The sequence below is a fragment of the Strix aluco genome, chromosome 5, assembly GCF_031877795.1.
Source record: "Strix aluco isolate bStrAlu1 chromosome 5, bStrAlu1.hap1, whole genome shotgun sequence".
NCBI lineage: Eukaryota > Metazoa > Chordata > Aves > Strigiformes > Strigidae > Strix > Strix aluco.
In genome coordinates, this window is record NC_133935.1 from 16,329,631 (window position 1) to 16,353,675 (window position 24,045).

Genomic DNA, 24,045 nt, shown 5'->3' on the forward strand with positions numbered 1-24,045 from the left:
CGAGTGACATGAAGAGGGTCACTATGCTAACAGGTATTGTGAAGGCCCTGGAGAAAGCTGATCTCACCTGCCTTTCTGTTCCCTGGCTAACCCCTGTCTCAGATCCATGAGAGCCCAACCTCACCCCAAGCAGACCACCTCTCCTGGCCATCATCCCTTTCTCACTCCCGACCACCCAAGTGACTTCCACTTTTATCCCAAACCATCCCTCCCCCGCAGCAGCCCTCTCACACCAACTCACATCACTCCTGCTACATCAGGGGAAGAAGGGGCAGTAGAGAGACCTCCAAAACCAGGTGTTGCTCTAGCTTCGGCTGAAAAAGGCCCCATCCCAGCCCTTCCAGTGGCCCTGGCTCACTCAAACAGCAGTAGTGAACCCACACTGTGCCCAAGCACTGCAGGTCCCATGCTTGCACCCAGACCGCTGAGGATCACCTGGGCCAAATAGGGAGCTGTTGCCTGAAAATGGGACATGAATCTGAACCCCCAGGTTAAAGGTCTAATGCTCCCTTCTTAAGAGGAAAGAGCAGCAGCAGCAAGCCTGTGTCTTCCTAAAGCCTTGGCATTCTGCTGCATTCAACGGTCTGCTGCCCTAGGCAACTGTCTACTGTGTTGCCTGGCTGCCTAAAATTAGTACCTGTGTTTGCCTTTGTTCGGTTTTCAGAAGTGACAACTGTGCACGAAGCACAAATTTACACATCGAGTTTCCCAAGTCACAGCGGAGCAGCTGGAGAGCTATCACCACTTTCCCAATACCGTCCCTGCCGTGTTTGCTGGAGGGAAGCTGCAAGACTCCAAGAAGGGGAGATCATGTCCATGAGATCATTTGCAAAGATTTGGCAGACTAAAAAAAGTTGAACCCTGGCTGGAAGACAGCCCTGACAAATGAGAAAAGGAGAGTTACTCATGCAAATTCCTTGTCCTACACTTATTGTTTTTCAAAAATTTGGGATGTCCCCAAGTGTGACACAGATCTTTATCAAGTGCTATATAAGGAGTGCTGAAAGAAAACAGGTCTCTTTCCACATAACTCCAGTGATTCTCATTTCTGCAACTTGTCTGGTTTCTCCTGGACTGGGGAGAACTGGACATACATGCTGCCTGTAATGATCAAGAACTTCTTTCAAGTTCCTGTTTATTCTTGCAACTTGACTGTGGTTCAATGTTTGTTTTTAATGCCTTGCAATGTCCAGTGCATCCAGAAACATTTATTGCTCTCTCTGACATAAGACACTTACTCAAGACAGGAAAAATACTCACTGAAGTAGAGTCTTCTCTAACTAAGGAGCCAGTAGAGATGCATTGCATGTGAAGGAGGGTTTACATGTGCTGCTTGAAAGGGAATCCCTGCCCTGTGGTTCTGTGCCATGGACCTTCTGGTTGACAGCACCAAGGGATGTACTGTAACGTCCTGCTATACTTCTGCTTCTGGCAGCCAGGCTTGGTTTTAACCACAGTTCTTACTATGACTTCAGGAATTTCATTAAAGTCACATACTTGCCCATTCAGCGAACCAGTTTTAGAGGGAATGTAGATTTAAAAAAAAGAAAGAAAAAAAAAAGAGTAGTCCCTTGAAGCTAAATTGCTGCCTTCACACAGAAACCTAAATCATCTTTTATCCCATCACCCCCACGACTCATTTGGTCCTGTGCTGCTCCCCTGCTGCCATCTTCTCCCTCTCTCAGCACCGTACCACCATGTTGCTGTACTGGTGTCAGCCTTCCCAGATCTAAATGTGTTATTTTATCGGTATTGTGATTATTACTTAAACAGCAGCTGGTATCACCTCCATAGGTCCAGATCCAGTCGGGGTGTTAGAGAAGATGTAATAAAACCTTCTCAAAGTATCCCAGCACAACAGTCCTTCATGTCCTCCTCTTTTGTCTTGACATTGCCTTGCCTCGTTGAGTTGTTACACAATGTCTGTCTCCACTGTTACTCCTGTTTATGTCCTGCTTGTTTCTCTTGGTACTTACAGACTCAGTTTTATCTCCTGATGTGCTCATGCGCTACCTTTTTCTGCATCTCATCACCTGTCACCCCTGCTGACAGATCCAGATTTCCTTTCACCACTACCTTGCTCTTTCATTTTTCCATGACTTCCCTGGCCAATGACATCCAGTCTCACTGTCACCAGGGCATGTAGCACAGCAAATGCCAAGATATACCTGCCAGTCTCAGCAGACCCAGTGACAGCTGTCCCTGAAGTGCCTCACCAAGGAGAGCAAGAATGGAGGAAGGTTGCAAGTAAAGCAGAAGTATTAGAGAACAAAAGAGGCCAGATACTAAATATTTTCATCATTTAAAACCAGAATAGGTATAAAGGATAGTGATTCTATGAATAAAACAGCTTCCCATTAGTGAAAGATACAGAATGCAGGTAAAGCCTTATGAACATTGTCATGTATGCCACAGTATTTCACATGACAGGCAATGAGCTTACCTGGAGCGAGACCATCTCACCTGCTACAAAAAACCAGAGCAAACTCCAAGGATAAACCAGGACATGAGCCTCCTCCCTCTCAAGGTGATTCAGTGGTAGTTGTACTCTTACAGCAGATTAAATCCCAGGGTTGAGCCAAGCTGGTCCTCTGAGACCAGTACCAGAAAGAAAAGTGCAAGAGACTCAGCACAACCTGTGGAGCACCTGCAGAAGCTGCACGTGCTGAAACAAAATCCATTTCAATTTTTCAAAGTCAAGAAGGAAGCAACATAGACCCATCCCTGCAGGTACATCACTCCCTGGAAACCATCCATATTTACATTATTCCCAGGGACAGATCCAGGCCATCCAGTTCCCTTTTCCATGGGAACTCTATTTGCATGTTGATGACCTCAGTTGAGAGCCAGAGACCTGAACCGGGACATGTCTGACCCAAATTTTGCACTTCTTGTTCCCACGACAACTGGAATACCAGGGTCTCTGGGGCTGCAGCAAATCATCCATAATCACAAACTGAAACCTTCTCAGAAACCTTTATTTATATGGGCAAGCCCTATAAGAAATTAGGCCAGCTCCACTATGTGTAGTCATAATCTAACAAATAACTAAATACATATTTTTGAAAAAAGTACCAAACATTATCCTCTGCTGATCATTCGGTGGCTTATTTAACATGCTCACGGTATCACAGCTTACTTGCCAAACAGGCACCCCATCTCCTTAATTTGCACTAATGATTTCTTCTTCAGAAATTGTTCCCCAGACCCCCTTGAATAAGCCACAGGAGGTCAGGTTGAAACGCAAGGCCGGGCAGGGTTAGGAAGCCCACGCTGCTGCTCCAACATCACAGGAATGAAAGACTCCAACACTTAAGACCATCTAGCCAACACCTTTCCCAAGTGTTAAGTTTACATGGAGGATTAACCATCCTAGAAAGGAATAAGGTGCAAGGAAAGTGAAAAGAAGAAAGTACATCCCTCTTTTATTTGTTTTCCAGGGGCCAGCCCTGGGAGCTGGTTTGTTACCTGCCATAGCTGACCGCGGCATGGACCCCTCTAGCAGGAGGGCAGCTCTCGTCCTGCTAGAGAGCTGATGCTGGCTACAGGATTTGCATGAGAACTCTGGACTCAGATTATGGTGGTTATTACAAGCACGTACTAGCACGTCAGCCCTCCTTGTGAAGGTTAGGAAGGATAAGAGGACAAAGTTCTCTGACAGTATGAGCAAGAAGACAGCGAAAGGCAATCCAAGTCAAAGCAACTTCCCTGCAGAGATTTCAGAGTTGGCCAGGGGATGGAAACAGCTGGATGAGTTTAAGTGTTTTCTTCCTTACTCTGATCTTGCAAAGCATGGAGCACCCTTCAACCTCCCTAAAGGGGTGTCTAGCTCCCCCCATCCCACCAGAGTCATCCCAAACTGAGAAGATTTATGTCTGCATCTCACAAGCCTGGATCTCATTTTTGCTCCAAGTATATATTCCTTTTAGTTTGTTCCATACTCTGTAATAATTACATCAACTGGCAAGGAAAGTAAAATATTTAAATTACAGTTAAGCTGCGGCTGCAGTGATTCTTAGCTCTCCAGGAGCGAATGACCAGGGGAAAGAGAGAGATGCACGGTTACTGCTTTGTCTTGGACATTCAACACATCGGTGTAGGTCACAGGGACCAGAGTTAGACTGACTCAGATCAATAGCCTCCTGTCAGTTAAATCATTGCCAGCAAAGCTTGATGTGCACATTTCCAGAGGAAACAGTAAGCCATGGAATAAATTCAAATTGAATTTAATTTCTCTCCTTCAAATATGTTCTTATAAAGTCCAGTTTAATGAAAATAATGTTAATGATCAGCTCTTCCTCCACTCTAGAATTGCAAAGCAAGCACATACACCCCATACATTAGACTCCACAACTCTAACAGCCACTATTTTCCCCTTACCTTACAGAAAGAGAAAGAGAGGTGCAGGAAAGGCTAAGTAACGGGTTCAAAACAGTAAATCTGTGGTGCAGATTTACCTCCATTCAGCAAAGCATTAAACCAGATGCTTGAAAGTAAGCATACACCTACTCATTTTTGCTGAATCAGGATCAAAATTAAAATCTGCTTTCTTTTTCCATTCTTTCCACCACCAAATACTTCTGCCATCAATTAAATGTTGTTCCTGTTCAAATACAGTGAATTCAAAGTGCAAGTAATAAACAAAGCATTTGGGAATAATGCTCCGGTGTATCAACTGTTGTCATCTACATAGTTATCACAGGTAGTTTCCAAACTAAAGAAAAAACATTTTCCAAGCAGGCTTATTACATTTTAATATTAAAAATATATATATAGAAAAGTCTGAAACACTATAAATAAAGCCCTGTCTATATCAGAAGATTACACCGATTTAACCAATTTCAGACCTTATCTTCTATACTGTCACACTTCAGTGAAGGAATTTCCTGTTAATTCTGGATACAACAGATTTAAGCTAAACCTGTTCAAACTGTCTGGGGAATAGACTGCATGTAAATTTGTACCAAAAAGAAGATCATTTTACATCTCACCTTTATTCTAGCACCAATCACATATGTGCAATTCTTACTGCAGAAAATAAAGTATCCTATTTTAGATCTTGTTTGTAAAATGCTATTATAACATTATTACCTGTGTAAATAAAGAGTTTCCAGATACAAATTTTCAGCAAAATGTGCATTCATGTAAACCTAATCTGAAAGAGTTGTGTCAGTATATCAGTGTTGTATAGGTTAGTTACCCTTTAAACCAAAAGCAAAGCCTTCAAAATCGAGATCTGTACTGATTTAACTAGACTGTTCAGTTAAATCACTGCATTTTTTTTCTTTTTAAGTAGATAGAGTCTAATATTAGGAACAAGGGGTTGTGCCTCTTTTCAGTGACACATCATATGATCCCATATATAAACTCAGTGAGCATCTTGAAAGCTGTAATTTATTTGGGGTCCCTACTCTGTCTGGCATCTCACCACGCAGAAAGCTTTCTCTAAATTTCCAGTCTAAATTTATTCACGGCCAGCTCATGCCCATTTGTTCATGTGCCATCTTGTCCCTTAAAGCTCAGGATGCCAAACCTGAGGCCAGAGTCTGACAGTATGGTTCTGCTGGCAGCATTACCAGGGTAATAAAGACCTCTCTCTCCCACCCCATGGGCTCATCCCAGCCCTGTGCCTCAGGACACTGCTCTTTCAAGGTGCAGTCCCTTGATAATATAAGCAGTTAAAAAGATGATATAAGGACTTGAAAAGATTCAAAGTTAAACTTACAAAAAGAAAAGACTGGGTTTTATTTATTTAACTGCCTGAACTGGTTCACGTGGGAATCAGAAGTGCGGCGGAGCAGGGCAGGAATGTGCTGCTGGAGGGCGGTGAGCCACCTTCACCTGAGTTAAATTTGCATGGAGACGCACCAACACTTCAAGAAAAGTTGTATTCCTGGAAGGTTTTTTGATTATGGATCCCTTCCCTGACCAATTTCACAGCTCACTGCCACAGGCTGAGGGCACAGCTACTCAGAGGGCGAACCTCAGCTTCTTGGACAGGAACTACTTACACCCATATTGCTGCCAAAGCCCCTGTGTTATCAGGGCAAAGTCTGAAGTACAAGAACACAGTAGTAAAAAAAAATAGTAATTTAAATCTAAGTCTTAAAAAATTAGTAACAAAGCATTAATTTGAAAGATGCCACTGTGTAAAATTACCTGCTTTGGAACAGATGAGGTTTCCAGTATAGCAACTAGTATTTGCTGCTTTGTAAATCCTTCTCTGAGCAGAAAGAAAAAAGAACTGGAAAAGTAAGTAAAATTGCTAGTGCACTTTACCCAAATTTATTCCTTTTCAGTGACTTTGAATTTGACTCAGTTTTCAAAGCATATTATATAGATATTTTAACTGCCAAAGCTATCCAAAAGCTTTCCAAAAAAAGCTATGCTTTCTTCCTGCTTCTCTCCTCAACATGAACTGTAATGTGACATTTTTGCTACAGTAGTACAGACACTAGAAGAGCACCCATCTTCTCCTCCCACAGCTCTGCTTGCCCAGCAGGACTAACAAAAGTCAAAACTTGCTTTACACCAACACAGCCAGTGCAAGTTGTCACCAGATCGGCTTTCCACCCATCATGAGGTTTTCTGAGCACATCCTGCACTCCACCGGTAGGGACTTTATCCTCCAAAGAGCTCAGCCCACACCTAGGCTACAAAACGAGGAATCAGATTTCAGAGGTGCCTGTGGAAAACTGCACTTTTCCTTTCCTGCTTTTGACATGAAGAATGTTGTAACCACCAGAGGCATAACTCCAAGGGGTTAAATTATCCGGGAAATGTAGGTGATTATCTAACACCTCATCTACTCAGAAAGTAGTGTACAAACCCGTGAATGATGGACACCTGAGAATTGGCCCTAAGCTGTTCTGAGAGCCCAGTTGGAAGTATCCACATTTTGCAGCCCTTCAAATACAGATTTAAAAGTCACCATTCCCGCAGCAGGTGCAGCTGGGCTGGATAAGGGTACCCGGTTCAGATCGTTATAATCCTGCAAATTTCAGAAAGGCATTTGGATATTTTGACTTCTAATGCCAGCCAGTTTTTCAATCCAGTTTGCTACCAAGAGCTGAGGAAGGGCAGGATTGCTTCTTTTGACGCAATGTGGGTTGATGTCATCTTTGAATGATAACACACCTACAGCGTCACATGGCATGAGATTGTCACCAGGTCTCAGAATCACACCTGAAGAAGGAAACAACTAACTACTGAGTGATTCTCATTCCTGGTGAAAATTCAGGTATGTATATGATTATGCGCCAATTTATCAGAGGGAAGAGTGTTTTCCTTATTAAAGGTCCTCAGAAACAATCAGATCTGGGCAGATGGAGGCTAAAATCCTCTCCTGTGAATAAACTTTACTCTGAGCACAAAGTGGGCATCAGGTCAGATCCCCTGCAGGGACAGCCTGCCTCCCCTTTCCCAGTCACACTGAGGTTGCATCAAACCTTTATGCTAATGGTACTCTCTGGCCATATAACGTGTGGCACTTAATTGCACTGCACTGGCATTTCCAGTGAGAAGCACGTACAGAGCCGACGATTTGGCACGAACAGTCGTCGCCACGGTGACTTCGTCTGGAGCTCTGCTGATCTAGGCAAGGTGGGGATGTGACCCTGTGCCTGGTGACTACAGCAAGGGCTCAGGTCAGGGCCTTGTCTTCCCAGCACTGCTGCTGATTTGCTTATCCATCTTGTTTTGGTTGTAACTAACTGAGACTCTAAAATTCAGTTTCTTCATCTGCCAGGGGGAGGTAAATTTATTTTAGGACCCGTATTGTGATCTTGCCTGTGGATGCTGTGATACGTTACAGGCTCTAATGCATTTAAAGATCCTTCAGTGAAAACATGTAAATACAGTTGTTACTAAGTCCGTGTTCACAGTAATACCTCAGGCAGAACTTATCAAACACAAAAGAACAGTCTATAGGAGACAGCTTTTTTTCAAAGAAATAAATGTGTTTATTCTTCCCCTGAAGCTAAAGGGAAAACATGTACCCGGTAGGTTAAGTTCTTCCAACTGGCACTCACACAGAGAAAATTAAAATGATCTATTTTGTACTACCATCCAAAAGGGCATCTACACTACTGGAGATTTCTTCCCCATTATCTTGAACACATTTATTCTCTCTGGCAGTATGTTACTGAATATGTTGACTAGACAGGACTAGGGAATTTCTGGAGGGGGAACAGCTGTACGTCTGGAATGCAATCTTGGCTTTTTTGGACAAAGTTCTTGCAGAAAAAAATGTGTTTGTCCTGCAAAAAACAGTGTATTTGTAGAGAAGGTAAGGCTTGCTCATCTTGGAGGTGAGGGAAGCACGCTGTGTTGCATGGAAGGGTTATGTGCGTGGTGTCTTGCCTGCTTGCTTGCAGGTACGAACCACAGAAAGCTGGTGTATGAGGATATATGCAACCATTCCTGCAGTGTGCAAGGTGTAGGAGGAGAGAAGAAATTGCCTGAGCCTCTACATTGCAGGGAAAGCAAGAAATCCTATTAGGGATTTATGCTGTTCCAGCAAAATAACTTGCTCACTTGCAGCAGAAGCCAGCTTTTTCATTGTCTTTACTTCACCCGTGCTGACAGCGTGCAGTTCTTCGGTCAAGCCCAGTGCCGGTTTTGTACTGAGAAATTCATCACTAGGAAACGGGCTGTGAAGCCCTCTAGCTTCTATTCCTGCTCTCGGTCACAATTTCAGTTGCCTCTGAGATGTATTTCCAAGACTTTGCGTGAACAGCCCTCATATTGCTGAACACTCATAGTGAGAAAGCAGTTATTTATTACATGAATGGGTTTAAAAATATAGTGACATGCACATTCAAAAATATGTTCTAGAGAAGGCATGCATGGGAGATGTCTGAGAAGACATTTGTGCACGGTATGTAATAATTCTAATATGTTTTCATTTACACAGTATTTCCTCCACACACAAGGGAATATAACAAAATGTAACTAAACCCACATATCCTTACAAATAAAGGGAGAGAGGGTGTTTCATACAAAGGTTAAACAAAAAAATCTGTTTAATGTCACTTTGGGGATTAGAGGAACTGGAGTAAAACAAACATCCAAAACAAACTTTGAGGGGTTGCTTCAGGAAAAGCACGTGTGTGAGTGTGTGCCATCACATCTGCATATTCAATATGTCTTGCTGGGACAGCTCAGGGAAAATAGGAAGCTGGAAATTTTCAGTGTGGGAATTAGATGGAAGAATGTGAACCATTCTAAACAAAACATAGTGAAGTTGCCAGCTGACTTGCTAAAATGCCACTGCTCTCTAGGATCCCTTGAAACGGAGCTGAGGACTGGCCTTGCCGTTCAGGCAGCGGGTAGGGAGCCAGGAGATCTGGGCTGTATTCCTGGCCCTGCAACAAACCCAGCATGTGACGCTGGAAAGTCATTCAGCCCTAAGTTTCCAAAAACTGATTTCATGCCTATACTTCTGGGCACCTAGTGTGAGACAGCATGTGCCCAAACATCCAGGATTTCAAACAAGTTAAGCTGCAGGTACTAAATTCCCATCCATGAAGAAGATATGTTTTGGAGCTCAGTTTCGTCACAGAGGCAACGGGACTAACATCTGTGAAGCAACCTGAAATGCTATGAAGCTGCAGGTATTACATGATTACATAGACCTCTCATTTTGCCAAAGGAGAGGTGCTATGGATGTGCAAAGGAGTATTATTTAGTTGCCTGTTGTTTCCCATGTCCTGGCAGCCATCACAATTCTATAAATATTTTCACAGGTTTCGATACATCTGAAGATTTTTGGTTTTGTTTCCTGCTTCAGGGCATTAAAGAATAATCTTCTTACGAAAGGATTCACTGTTCCAAAAGGAACGTAAAGAATACAGACCGGGATTGCTGGCAAAAAGTGTGGAACAACACCACCAACAAGACTAGGAAAATACTAGATCTCAGAGGTGAAATAGTGGAAAGAAAGAGGCTTTTCCACATAGTTTAGTCAGCATGTATGCTGGGGGGAAAAAAGGAGTAAAAGCAGTATTTCTATCTTATGTTTTCTTATGCACACACATTTTTTAAAAAAATTTGGAACCATCTGGATTAAATAAAGTTGTGTTCTCATTGTACATGACAGGGTCTGGTCACATAGAATACTGATGTACTGTAGGCAAAGGATTACTGTATTTTTTTCTGAACGGTGTAGAAACAAGTTGAAAGAACTAGTGTAAAACACAGATCTTGTTTTACCCATTTATATTTCCACCTCCAACACGGTGAACTCTGTACTGTCTTCCCACCCTGTTCGCATCTGCCCTTAATTTTACCCCCACATTTTCAGAGAGGATTTTCAAGATTTTTGTCACGCACAGGTAGATAACACGTGTTGGTGCATTTAGCAGTTTGAATGAAGTTTTAGAGTGTCCACATGTACCCAAGAACAGAAACAAGAACGAAAGCAGTTTCTGAAAGGTACCTCCTTTTGCCACCACTTCTCCGTGCATCCATTGGAGTTGCAGCAGATAACGTTCAGAAAATCTGGGGAATTTAGCACCAACAGTTTTTGAGGTTACTTGTAGGAACAAGATGTTAAAGTAACCTTCCTTTGGCCAGAACCAAGGCAAATCCTCCATTAAATATAAAATTGTAATTTGTATCTTTATCCTGCCTTCCGTGTAAAACTGTACTTTGTAACTCTCACCTGCAGTTTGTGCTGGGCTCTAACTGTGACTGATTTTCACAGCATGTTTCTAAAACAGTACCGCCCTATTTTTCAGTTTTCCTCCAAGAACTTACTTCGGAGCCAAAGCTTGTAGGGCAGGTGACATAACTTTGCCCAATTCCAGTGAACTGCCAATTTTAGAACGCTATTTACTACCTGAAAATGTGCTGGTGGCCACAGTCCAGAGAGGGAGGAGTTAATAAAGTAACACTGCAGTAATCCATGGGTACAAAAATCCTGTGTTTTAAAAACCACACAGCTATGTCTGTACGTTCCCTGGGCTAAGCTTACCTTCTTGTGAGGCTACCTCTAACTCTTGCTATAGCAAGAATATATGAATTACCTGTCCCCAGACCTCACTCCTGGGGCTCCTGGCAAGTTTTGACCAGAGAGGGACGAGCCCAAGTACTGTTGCCTTTTCTTCCTTGGAGCTTCTGACACAGAAAACAGCAAGAAGCTTCCCTGATAGCCAAATAACCCTTACTTGAAAGCAGGCCAGTATTGCTACATCTGTCCCACTGTGTGGAAACCTTCAGCAGAGGGGAGGCTGCACCCACTCTTCTCCAACCTCAGCCAAAGGCCAAGAACATCTCCTCCATCCCAGGCTGAATGTGCTGGCTGTCAGCGAAACTACATACACACAAGTGTCCTGCTGTCTCTGCTGGGTTTTGGACTAAACAGCTGTTACAGAGGAGGATTTCACAAACCTGCTGCTGTAACAGGTACCACACAGCATGTTGGACACACATGTTACTGCTGTGACTGCAGGGACTGCCCCTTTTAGATCGAGCTGTAGAGGTCTCAGAGTTCAGGAATGGCTTATGAAAGCAATTAGTACGTGAAAGGTCTCTTTGTTTTTGTGCCACTGCTTTTAATAATAATGATTACATCAGATATTTTCTGCCATCTCGATCTTCTGTGGTACTGCTAATAAATAAATGACAAACCCCAACACTTAAAATAGCACCTAATGCAATGAACTGCAAGCGCTGAGGTTTGAGATTTTACATCCTGCCCTTCCAGAGCACTCTCCCTTTGATGATTTTAACCATTGAGTACTGAGCTTCACATAAGCCACGAAGGGTGTGACATGCATGGCGGAGTCAGAGAATCGCCTGCGGCCAGGGGCCCAGGTCCCTGGCTCTAACCACCAGACAGTCCTGTCCCACAAGAGCAGACGAGACATACATGATAGGTACACGGCATTCAAGTGCAGTTGCCTGGACCATAATATATTCTCTGGTTCTTCAAGCGATCCTTTCATTTATGCTTGGTTCAATCTGTTACAGCAGCAACAGTTGCTGGCCAATTTAATGGCAAAACTGGGAATATAATCCAGACCTCCTATGCTTCACATCCTCTGACCATTCCTCCTCCTATCAGCGTAGTTATGTTCTTGTCAGCTATTGACTGACAAGTAAAATCAAAACCTGAAGAAAATACCCAAATCCCAAAGGCTCAGATTTAGAACTGGAGCCTGCACCGAGACAGCAGCTCTGAATTTTGCCCCAGCACCTAACCACATATTCACAGTATGCTGTGTTTTGAATAAACCACCCCCAACACCGGGAAACACATGGCAGATCAGAATTACTTTGTGCAGGAGGAACCACATAATCCTAAAATACAGTCTCATGTAGCACCTATTAGAGACATGATACTGGCAAAGTACAGGAAAAACACCAGTTTTTAAGGAAAGCTTCATAGTGACCTAAGCTTCACAACAAAGCTCTGCATGCAGGAGGATCCTAATGTTACAATTCCCAAATAACCCACTGATTAGTTACATTTTCTTTATAATCTCTGGTGAAAAAAAAAGATCATGACCAGCATGAATCCCAAAGGGAATCCTATCACTTAACAGCCCTATCCTGATTTATATATGTGTGTATGCATGTACATAGATATGTATATATGCTTATGTATCTAAAATATGCACATTACACACCTGTTCTGCCTACACTTCAGTGTTTAACTCTTAACAGAGATCTTTGTCATGTAATTACTGGTTGCATTCACAAAAGAGTTCCAGGGGATCATTTTTGCTTTATGTTCCAAGAAAGGAAAAGAACCTCTAAAACACCTCAGCACAGCTTCTCTGGCACCTTGCTAAGAGCAGAAAAGCTCTACAGTAGACGTCAGGAGTCCACTCAGCGTGAAACGCTGATGAGCACCACGTTCTCTCCATGACAAGCTGGCACCCTCATTTTGCTGAGCCATACCAGAAGATGATGGCTTAGGTGTCAGCAATGCAAAAAGACCATTTTGGGCTCATTCATACACAAAAACCATTCCCCAAATTGGCTTTTAAGAAGTCCCACTAAACTAACTTTAAACCCAGTTTAAGACCATGGGTTGTATCAGGCTTAGCTGACTTTTTGTGGACACACTTCAAATCTGATGAAGGAGGTCTGGAAGCCAATTTGTGAAGGACAACTGCAGCCCCCTGGAGAGTGGCTGACATTAGAATTTGAACCAGTCCCAAACCAGCATTAGCTGAACTACACATTAAGCCAGTTGCATTTTTTGGAGAGGAGAAATTTCCCCACTGTAACTTAGACTGCAGTGAAACACTTTAAACTGAGAAGTAATGTAGTGGTGGGCTGGACAAAAGGACTGAAAACCCAACATCAGCCAGTCACAGGAAATTAGCTAACAGACTGTATCAGGCTACACCCCAAACGGCACCAGCCTGCAGCCTCTGCAACAGACGAGGCAGGCTGAGGCCATCCATGCCTTGTTTTTTTCAAGGGTGGGAAGTAAAGCATCACCGTTTTAAATGAAAGCCTACTTCTCCAGAGCTGTCTGCATGAACGAGGACCCCACTGGGCTCCTACCTGCCTAATAGCCCTTTGATCATCATAGCTGTACTGAGGGGAGCTCGTGAATCTGAGCTGCCTGTCTTCTCTGCTCCCTTGGATGAAGCCGCCTCTCATCCCTCAAGCGCTGGGATGTGGGACAGTGCGATCAGGTGGGGCAATGGGAGCGATTAGCAACCGCAGGGCATGGGAGAAGGCAAGAAGGAACACAGTTCCTCAAAGAGCCAGTTTGGGGAAAGGAGCACGGTTAGCTAGGCAAGGCAGAGAAATCTATTACTTTAGGAATTAATTTAAGGTTAAATGGGTCAAGAGAGAGAGAAGGGTTAGCGGACCACAGGCTTTACTGTTCAAGAGGTTTCATGTCATTTCTATCCTGCAGTCCCAGGGGCCACTGCCCACAAGTAAGAAAAAGCCAAAGGCCAAGCAGGTTCCTGTGAGTAAATTCACAAGTTTTCCATTCCATGTCTGAAGCCGTAAAAATGCAGAAAGCACAGGAGCAGCGTGGCAGAAGAAAAGGGAGGGCAAGGAAGGACTCTGTATTTATCTCTTAAATGATTAATTGGAGCCAAAAGTTACCCTGCGAATTGAGAAGCAAAAGAAACAAATAGGGATAGACTGAGATGGGAGATGCAGAAAGACCTGGTGGACGTTATGCCCAATCATGGAATAAAAGATCCAGAATAGACGATGGTGCAGCTTTATCGGCATGAATTACTTCTAATCGCAGAAGCCACAAGTGAGTTATGTGGATCCTCCTGAACCCCTGCCAAGCAAAGCTGTCCAGCTTCCACTGAACACCGGTGTAATTGGGGAAAAAAAAGAATGAAACATTTATCTGGCAAGTGCTTTCAAAAAGAGAAAGTGGTTGTTGGGAGCTGCTCAAGGGGCTGGAATGCTGGAGATGGTTCCAGGGGGATGGATCAGCCATCAGAGCGCATATGAGGCAGGCAGGGATTTTTAATAAAATGCAGTTTATCGCACAGTGATTACCACCTCCTATTTATACCATATGAGATCATGAAAAACATGGCACGTATTTCCTTACTCCTGGAAACACAGAATCAACTGAACAACCATGTGATAAACTGGCCCTTTTCATGCACTTTTATTTTGTCTTTCTAAACTTCTATTTCCAAACATCTGTCACCTAGATAAAGTGAGCAATAAACTACTGGAAAAATACTTTCTGTGCCCTCCCCCCCCCCCCCCCCCCAACCCCACAGTAGATTAGGATTATGAGTCCAAATTCCAGGGCTGTTCCATTCAACATGTAAATCTTAATTGTTCACAAGGAAGTGCAGACACTTGAATTATGTAATGTGAGAAATGGAATTTCAGGGTCTCCAGAAAATGCATCATCTATTTCTAACCTTTGCTGGTTACACACAAAAGGCGTTACAGACCCAGCATGCTAAGACATAAATAAAAAAGTATTTCAGGTAAGCTTTTATGCCTTAGAGAGCACACCTGTTCCCGCTCCCCCTCAAATGTGGTTTGAAGGTGAAAGGCTTAGAGAGAGGAAATACCGCGTTATTTCCATGGTAAGATTCTGCAGTCGAATTCGGGATAATACGGTAAAAGACTTCATTAGCACTCTTTCAGAATGACTTGTATAACTTGCTTGTAGCTTTGCCAGTTATGAGTAATGCAACAATCACTAAGATACACCAACACCACCTTTGTACCACATTTCCTTCACACATTGCCGGATGTCTACTGGACTCAGCCTTCTCGTAAGCAATCCCGCTGTCTTCAGCCGAGCAATCCTCGCCGAGGCAGGCCCACGTGGCCCGCCAGACACCACACCTTTCACCTGCTCCTCACTTCACGGAAATTCTGCTTTTTGGTTGCGATGCTCTACAACTGGTCTGAGCACAGTAGACCACAGTGCGGCTGCTCAGCAAAATCCATCCCCCCTAATAATTTTCCTACTAACCTAATGGTTAACCACCCCTCCCCCCGACAGCGCAAAGTAATAATGCTACAAAGATAACTCGTACTGGGTGACACCCCAGTACAGCGTCTGAGTGGGGCTGTGGCTCCACGATCACTAAAACCAGGTCTACACATTGCTGGATCACCCAGGAGTACAAATTTGGTCGGGATCGGGCCAAGGCACATGATCACACTTCTGCTGAATGAGCCAGAGCGCACGATACGGAGCCAATGCCAATTTTACGCTGGCCATATGCCAGCCGCAGGGGTGCAGACGATACCTGATCCGGCTGGAGCTGTGTACAGTGATACCTGATCCAGCATAAAGTCTGCTAGTAAAAAGTTAACCTGTCAAAAACTTCTTGAATTAACTTGAGCAGGCAGAGTGAATGAATACCAGGTCAGCGCTTCACATCATGCGGCCACCCCAGTTTTGAGCCAGTAATAGGCGTTGTACCGCTGGCTCTTCTGCGTTGCCAAACCACAGCCGATAGTGATGCTTATATGCATGGGGATCTCATTGCAGGATCAGGGCCTCAAGAGTCCTTCAACTTGTCTTGCCTCCAACTTAAAGCAAAGAAAAAAGCAGAATGAAATACAGACATTGGACCTCTAAGCAGTCAACAGAGTCCAATATGGAATCTGTATGTGAAGATGGAGCCACAGGCGTTTCTGCAGCAGATAAATTTAGATGATGATTAAAATAGAGCCTATTCCTTCAGGTTAGTGAAAGGCTCGGTACAGCAAACACGCCAGTAACCGGGCTGATTTTTGTCATATTTTAGTAATCCAAACAGTATTAAAAATGCACCCTGTTGTGTTGAACAAATGTGAACTTTATATTTTTCTTTACAGCTCCTTGGCACAGAAGGACAGTCCTGATCTTTTGAAGCTGTTTTGAAAAGCCTTACCTGATCTCTGGTAGAACTTAACCCGTTTTTAACACTGGTGCAATACTGCCCAGTGTTGAAACATGCACAGTTACCATTACATGAGGCTACAGACACGTAAGAAACGTGGATTTCAAACATTCTTTCTTCAAATTGCTGGAAGACATTAGAAATTGCTCAGTTTATGTGAGCACTTCAACTATTTTCAGAGGTAGTTCAAGGAGACCATTAGCTGAAAGCCATTTTCAGAAGTTTTTCCATTTCCCATCACAGAGGCCCTAAAATGATCCACCTAGAAGTCTAAGCAACCTTGACAGTTACCCAGGTCTCCGAGCTATTTACAGCCATGCTCCTATCACTCCTGCACGGATGCCTAGACAGGCCGCTCCCAAATTTTGGTCCTCAAGGCCATCAGAGCATCTCAAGGCCAAGCTGCAGATGGCCGCAGCCTGTGCTCCAGAAGCCAGGGGCGAGGCAGGCCCGGCTGCGCCCTTGCCGCCCTGAGCAGCAGCATGAGCCCCCGTCCCTCCGCAGGGGGTCGGGCGGCCCCGGGGGGAGCTCAAGGGCCTGTTTACCAGCCGGGCCATGGCGGCCCTTGGCACACTCCGACGCCGAGGCAGCCCGGCGGCAGACGCCAGGGGCTCCCGGGGAGCGGGTGAGCAGGGAGGCCTGAGGGGAGGCGGCTGGCGGGACGGCGGTGCGGGGCCGAGCTGCAGTGCCGCTGCCTTCAGGGAGCGCCCCGCCGCCCCCGCCCAGGCGGCGACAAGTCACCCGAGGGTGACAGCGCCGCGCCCAGCCACGGCTTCCCCGCACTGACAGGGCGGGAAAGGGGGGCGACGTCCGCCGGCGGCGCTCGGGGGGGGCCTCGGGCGCCCCCGACGGGCGGGGCGCAGCGCTGGGGCTGCGCGCCCCAGGCGGCAGCGGCCCCGGCCCCCGGAGGCGGAGCGGCGGGGGCGGGCGGGGGCCGGCGGGGCGCCGCCGCGGCGCGGCAACGGTTAACGGCGGGGCGCAGCGAATGGGCCGCGCTGTTTCCAGGGCGACGGCTCGGAGTGTTCCGGATCGTACCATTGCGCAAGCGGCGCGGGGGGGGGGGGGGGGGGGGGGATGCGAGCGGCGCCGCCGCCGCCAGGCCCGGCCCAGCGCCGCCTCCTCCCTCCCTCCTCCCCCCCCCCCGCCTCCTCCCCCTCCCGCCCGGCCGGAGCGCGGCGCCGGGGCCCAGCAGCGAGCGGCGCGCGGCGGAGCAGAGCAGGCGGCCGGCAGCGGCCGGGCCCGGAGCGGCGGAGTCGGTACCGGCGGCGGGGCGGGCCGGGCCGGGCCGGGCCGGGCCGGCGCGACCCTCTGCCCTCGCTGCCTTCTCGCCGCCGCCGCGGGATGCGGGCGGCCCGGGGCCGCGGTCTGTGAGCGGCAGCAGCGCGGAGACAAAGGGAGGCGGCGGGGCTCGGCAAGCCGGCACCAGGAACGGGGCGCGGGGGCCGCCGCCGCCGCCGGGGCGCACCCGCCGGCCCGCCGGGAGGCGGCACGATGCGGCACGGGGCGGCGCGGCCGCAGCAGCGCGGCGGCAGCAGCGGCGCGGCCCGCCCGGCGCGGCGGTAGAGGCGGCGGCGGCGGCGGCCGCAGGGCGCGGGGCCGGGCTGGGCCGGCGGTCGCGCAGCAGCGTCTCCCGCGGGCCGGGCCGCGCCGCCCGGGCCGGCGATGTGAGGGCGGCGGCGGCGAGGAGGAGCGGAGCGCGGCGCGGCGCGGCACGGCGCGGAGCGGAGCGGAAGGCGGGCGGGCCCCGAGCGGAAGCGGGCCGGGCCCGGCGGCGAGGAGGAGCGCGGCGCCGGCGGGGGCGGCCGGGCGCGGGCGTGCGATGGAAACGCACATCTCGTGCCTGTTCCCCGAGCTGCTGGCCATGATCTTCGGGTACCTGGAGGTGCGGGACAAGGGCCGGGCGGCGCAGGTGTGCACGGCCTGGCGCGACGCCGCCTACCACCGCTCGGTCTGGCGGGGCGTGGAGGCCAAGCTGCACCTGCGCCGCGCCAACCCCTCGCTCTTCCCCAGCCTGGCGGCGCGGGGCATCCGGCGGGTGCAGATCCTGTCGCTGCGGCGCAGCCTGAGCTACGTGATCCAGGGCATGGCGGACATCGAGAGCCTCAACCTCAGCGGCTGCTACAACCTCACCGACAACGGGCTGGGCCACGCCTTCGTGGCGGAGATCAGCTCCCTGCGCTCGCTCAACCTGAGCCTCTGCAAGCAGATCACGGACAGCAGCCTGGGCCGCATCGCCCAGTACCTCAAGGGCCTGGAGGTGCTGGAGCTGGGGGGCTGCAGCAACATCACCAACACCGGCCTCCTCCTCATCGCCTGGGGCCTGCAGCGCCTCAAGAGCCTCAACCTGCGCTCCTGCCGGCACCTCTCCGACGTGGGCATCGGGCACCTGGCGGGCATGACGCGCAGCGCGGCCGAGGGCTGCCTGGGCCTGGAGCAGCTCACGCTGCAGGACTGCCAGAAGCTCAGCGACCTCTCGCTCAAGCACCTGGCCCGCGGGCTGGGCCGCCTCCGCCAGCTCAACCTCAGCTTCTGCGGGGGCATCTCGGACGCGGGGCTGCTGCACCTGTCGCACATGAGCAGCCTGCGCAGCCTCAACCTGCGCTCCTGCGACAACATCAGCGACACGGGCATCATGCATCTGGCCATGGGCAGCCTGCGCCTGTCTGGCCTCGACGTCTCCTTCTGCGACAAGGTGGGGGACCAGAGCCTAGCCTATATCGCACAGGGCCTGGATGGGCTGCGCTCCCTCTCCCTCTGCTCCTGCCACATTAGCGACGAGGGCATCAACCGCATGGTGCGACAGATGCACGGGCTCCGCACCCTCAACATCGGCCAGTGCGTCCGCATCACCGACAAGGGCCTGGAGCTCATTGCCGAACACCTCAGCCAGCTCACAGGCATTGATCTCTACGGCTGCACCCGCATTACCAAGCGGGGCTTGGAGCGCATCACCCAGCTGCCCTGCCTCAAGGTGCTCAACCTGGGACTTTGGGAAATGACTGAGAGCGAGAAGGTCAGGTGAGAGGAGGGGGGCGCCCCGAGACCTCCATCTCCTCTGGAGGGACTCACTCATTAACTGACTGACTGACTGCTGCAATGGAGGAGAGAAAGAGAGAGAGGGGCACGCACAGAGCCATGCTACCCACACACCCTGGCACTGGAGGGAGGAACGTAGAGAAAGAGAGTATATCCTTGACCTTTCTGTGCTGCCTACCTGCCCTTGCTCTGGAGGAGGAGGAGGAAGCGGAGGCAGGAGGAAAGAGAGAAAGCACCTATCCTTCTTCCAGGTCATGCCTCCAGCTCCACACTGGGGAGACAGAGCTCCCCCTTCCCCCACAGCATCCTTCCCTGTGGAAGAGGTAGAAGCCCACACTCTTATGCACTGGGGCTAGAGACACCCCTCTTTATCCCCACTCCCTGAATCCATCCCCTCGTGCACTAAGGATGGATAAAGAAAGACCCTTGTTATGCCATGTATTCAGAATAGATTATTTTTGGTTTATATAAAGGAGAGTGGGCATGGAGATGGGAACAAACAATAACAACAGCAGAAAAGGCTTCCTAGCTACACTTATGTACCCGGCCACCCAGTCATCCTGTGCCGGGCACAGATGCAGCTTTTGCTAGAATAACCATTCCACCTCTGCGTTTGCCCCTCCCCTGTCAACTGGGAATTGTGACAGAAATACTGCTCCCTAGGTACATTGATGACTTTTTTTTTTTTTTTAAATCTGTTTTCAATCTCCAGTTTTGTGTTATTCTCTGCTGTGGGTGGATACAACCTCCCACTATTCCAGTTCTCCACTGCACTGAGACTAGGGATAGCTAAGGCCTCTCCTTTTGTCAGTATGTTTCCGTGTCATCCTGCACTATGGTTAATGGAAAAGCCTAGGCACTCCATTCTCTCCCCCCATCTCTACTGGAGGTGAAGATACCATTTCCGCCTTTTCCTGTCTGTGGGGACTGGACACGGACCCCAGTCTCTTAAGCCTTCCTGTGCACTGGGGAACACTGAGAGTTACCAAGATTCAGTCTGCCCTTTCATCATTCTCTCTTTTTCTCCCCTTCTTCTTCTTGGCAACAGGGATAGACATATCCAGCTACATATCCATTCCTCTTTGGGTCGGGGGTGAGCAGGTAGAAGGGATGGCTATCTCCCCTCTACCCAGGGGACTTGAAGAAGAATCTCCAGCTTCATTTCTGCTTCATTTGAGATACTGTGATCTGTTTTTATTTTGAAATGCATAGAAAAAATTACTGCTACAAAAACAGCCTCTTACTCTCCCATCTATCCCCTTGCTTACGTCCTGTAACTGATCCCAGTTTTTCTCACTCATTCTCCTCTTTACAGTATTCATTTTCTCACATGGTTTTATTTTTAAAGACATTCGAAGTTGCTGTTCTTGTGGATTTTTAAGTACATTTTTTTTTCTGCTGAATATATTCTATATATATAAATATATATATGATGTCTGGCTACCTCGTTTTAATTTGTTACTTTTTTTTTTTTTTTCCTCCTCAAAAGCCCTGGAATTCTTACAGGAAAGAGATTTTGAGACTGAAAAAACATTTTTGTGCCTAGACTGGAATAATGTCCCTTGGGTTTGTTCTTCTTTTCCCCCGCTCCTGCTCCCCCCACCCCCCTTTTTTTTAAAATTTTTATTTTTAAGCTTACCCTACTGTGTTTCACCTTCACATTCTGGTTGTGCCTCTCCCTCCCTGTTCACTGGGGACCCAAACCGTGCTTCTGCATTTTGACTCTTCTAGCACAAACATGTAACGTGAGAATCCACGCTGAGGATTGGGCTACTGTTAACAGAAATGTGTAAAATGCAAGTTCGTTTTAAAAAAATTTATATATATAGATATATGCAAATGCTTTCACCTCCCCTCCCAAATCACCTACAAAAGGTCACTATGCCAGGCTTCCTGTTTGTAGGTGGAGAGGAGCAGAGCTGGCCTGCAGGCCCCAAGGCTGCAAATGTGAAGGGGAGGAGACTGAAGTTCATCTGTCTTATCTCTGTTCTGTCAATAAAATGGAGCTGGGTCTTTAGATTTTTTTTTTTTTAATTATTATTTCAAAGAGGAAGAGTAAGTTTGGGTTTTGTTTTGTGTTTTTTTTTTTTAAAAAAAGAAAAATATCTTGGCTTTTTTTTTGCTCATCTGTTCAAAATCTCAAATCCTCCACAGTAACAGGCCAGACCACGGAGTTAACGCAAACCCAGAGACCCCTATGGATTAATTGTACTGTTTGTGAATTTGTATAAAAAAATAACAAAGATCCTCTTAAAACATTTTATATTCTTACAGTAAAAGGTTAAACATATTTATATAATAAAAGAGGAAATATGAAGTATGTTTTTGAAAAAAAAAAAAAGCCGTATCTGTGTTGTTTGTGCTTTTTAAAGACATGTATGTATCTGTTGATCTATCTGTTGGCTTTGCTAAGTATGCCGGGGGTTTGGGGCTGCTCATTCTTTTTCCAGAGAGTGACGGAGGAGGAGAAGGAACGAAGAGAGCCTGGTGCCTCCTGTGCAGGACGTTGAGTAACATCATCGTGAAGGGTTTGTAAGGAAGGGGTTTGGTAGGACCCGCCTTGTCCGCAAGGGCGCTCACAGCATCTGTGGGGAGAAACCGAGTTCAGCTGCCCATCGCTGTGAGGAGTCGGTGCAGTTTGAGGTCAGACAAACTGAAAGTGCTGAAACTCACTAGCAAGTGAATCGAGTACTCTGTGGTAGAGGAAGACATCTGGGAGGGGACACGGAAGGGCTGTGTTTCTGAATTTTTTAAAGCTCCAGGTAGATGGCAGAGGTTTTTTTTCAATTTAAATTGAGGCCCACCCTGGGTGGAAAACCCATCCCAGCAGTGACAACCACCAAAAACCGTGCCTTCGCCAGTGCATGAGGACCTGGGAAATCCTAAATGTCTTGGTTGGTTTCCACTGCCCAGACAAACATTAAAGAGGAAGTAAAGTGGGAATGTGTTAAAAAAAAAAAAAAGTTCAAATAGTCTAAGGTGTCCTTTGTCCTATACCATAATCTTTCTCCTCAACGTATGACTTTTAACCTGACGGGGTCCTTTTTTAGCCTTCCACGATGTGGGTGTTTTATTGTTGGAGATGGAGCTTAAGCGGTGTTTATAGCGCAGCGACAAAGCCCGTCTCCCCCCAGCCCGGCGGCGGGGCTCGCTCGCCCCGCTGCCCCCTTCCTGCCTCGAAGGAGGGGGAATGCGAAATGGTGGAAGAAGCCGGAGCCATTGTTCAGGAAAGTTAAAAGAGGAGCTGTCCTTGCTTGCTTGCTCAGTCATGCATACTCAATTTGGCCGGGCCCGGGTCCCTATGGAAAGGAGGAGGGCGATTCTTCCCCTCTTTTTAACATTCCTCTCCAGGCCTGGCTGTATTTAAGCTGCTTTCCTCAGCGCCGAGGAGGAGGGAGGGGGATGGTCTGAAGTTCCTGTACATTTGCATTTTAAGCACTTGCAGCGCTGAGCAGGCCACTTTGTTCCCCCCGCGCTGCCCCGCTCCAGCAGCCCGCGCCGGGGGGCTGCTCCAGGTGGGTCGGTGCCCTACCACAGGAGGTCCCCCCGCGTCGGGGCCGGCCTGCCCCGCCTGCCGAGCCTCTGCCTCCACAGGTATTTTTGGCTGAGGCTGGCCTAGGCATACTTCTTTGTTGCCAGCTCTAACCACCTCACCCCTTTTATGTCAGTGCTGCATTTCAAAGGGGAAAATAGTGCTCAGCTCCGGACCCTCCTAAAAAGAAACACGATCTCCTCCATGTCCTAAGGACCTGGACTATCCCAAGGTTTGGATTTTGGGGTGTGTGGTTTTTTTCCCTCCTCCTTTCCTAGACTTCCAAGCTTTCTGCTGGGAGTCCATCACAAAAGCTGCATTGTTCGCTTTAGGGAAAGCCACCACAATTGGATCTAACTGAGCCTGACACTATATCCATCTTCCTCTACTTGGAGGGAGGTGTGGGGTCTGTCCTTCCTGCGTGAAGAAAAAAGTTTACAGTAACTTCTTGACAGAAAAAGAGGATGTATGTATCAACATTATAAACAAAAGGAATTCCAGATCAGGCTCCCATTACTGCTGAAAATGTAAATGTTCCTGGGGTAGACAGCAGTTCCAGCCAGGGATGGGGAATGATACATCTCTCATAATGTAGGTTTGTTTCTGCTGCATCTGAGTGAAAATGGCATCTCCTTATTAAGCCCCATGTTCACATGGATTACAGTGGAACATTTATATCTAAATGTAATGGGTGTGCTCATAAGTTCAGCAATCAGAACTAGAACAGGATTTTTTTTCCTAAAAAAACGCCCCCGAACTTCCTCCCCCCCCTTAAAAAAAAACAAGCCAAAAGCATCGCCCACATGGCCTGGTATGCTTTTTAAGGGCAACCCAAGCCAAAGGAAGCTGCTGAAACCAAAGCCTCCCTGAAGCCCAGTGTTCAGACACCCTGGGCTGTTCCCGGAGATGGACCAAGTGCTCCTCATGCCTTCCTCTCATGCCCCAGCATGACAGCATCTCCTCAGGCACAGACACAGGCCTCCCTGTCCAGCAGGGCCAGGGCTGGGAACGCATGTGTTTACTAGTAAAGAAAAGGGTTTCTTAAAATAAATAATCCATTGCCAACAACCATAGACCAATTACCACATGACTCCTCAGGGTAACAAGGAAACTTAATTT

General features: G+C 47.7%; 2 protein-coding genes across 2 annotated transcripts in view; one reads left to right on the forward strand and one right to left on the reverse strand.

Moving 5' to 3' along the window:
* The window catches only part of WNT5B (Wnt family member 5B), a 75,753-nt gene that overhangs the window by 20,248 nt on the left and 31,460 nt on the right, over positions 1–24,045 (reverse strand). The window lies entirely within an intron of this gene.
* On the forward strand, positions 18,093–21,408 carry FBXL14 (F-box and leucine rich repeat protein 14). Its single transcript, XM_074826134.1, has one exon. It carries the CDS (start codon positions 18,178–18,180, stop codon positions 19,378–19,380), a length of 1,203 nt encoding a protein of 400 aa, XP_074682235.1. The 5' UTR covers positions 18,093–18,177; the 3' UTR covers positions 19,381–21,408.

Excerpts from the sequence above, each read along its gene's own strand:
- FBXL14 (XM_074826134.1), top strand. The coding sequence starts at position 18,178 with ATGGAAACGCACATCTCGTGCCTGTTCCCCGAGCTGCTGGCCATGATC.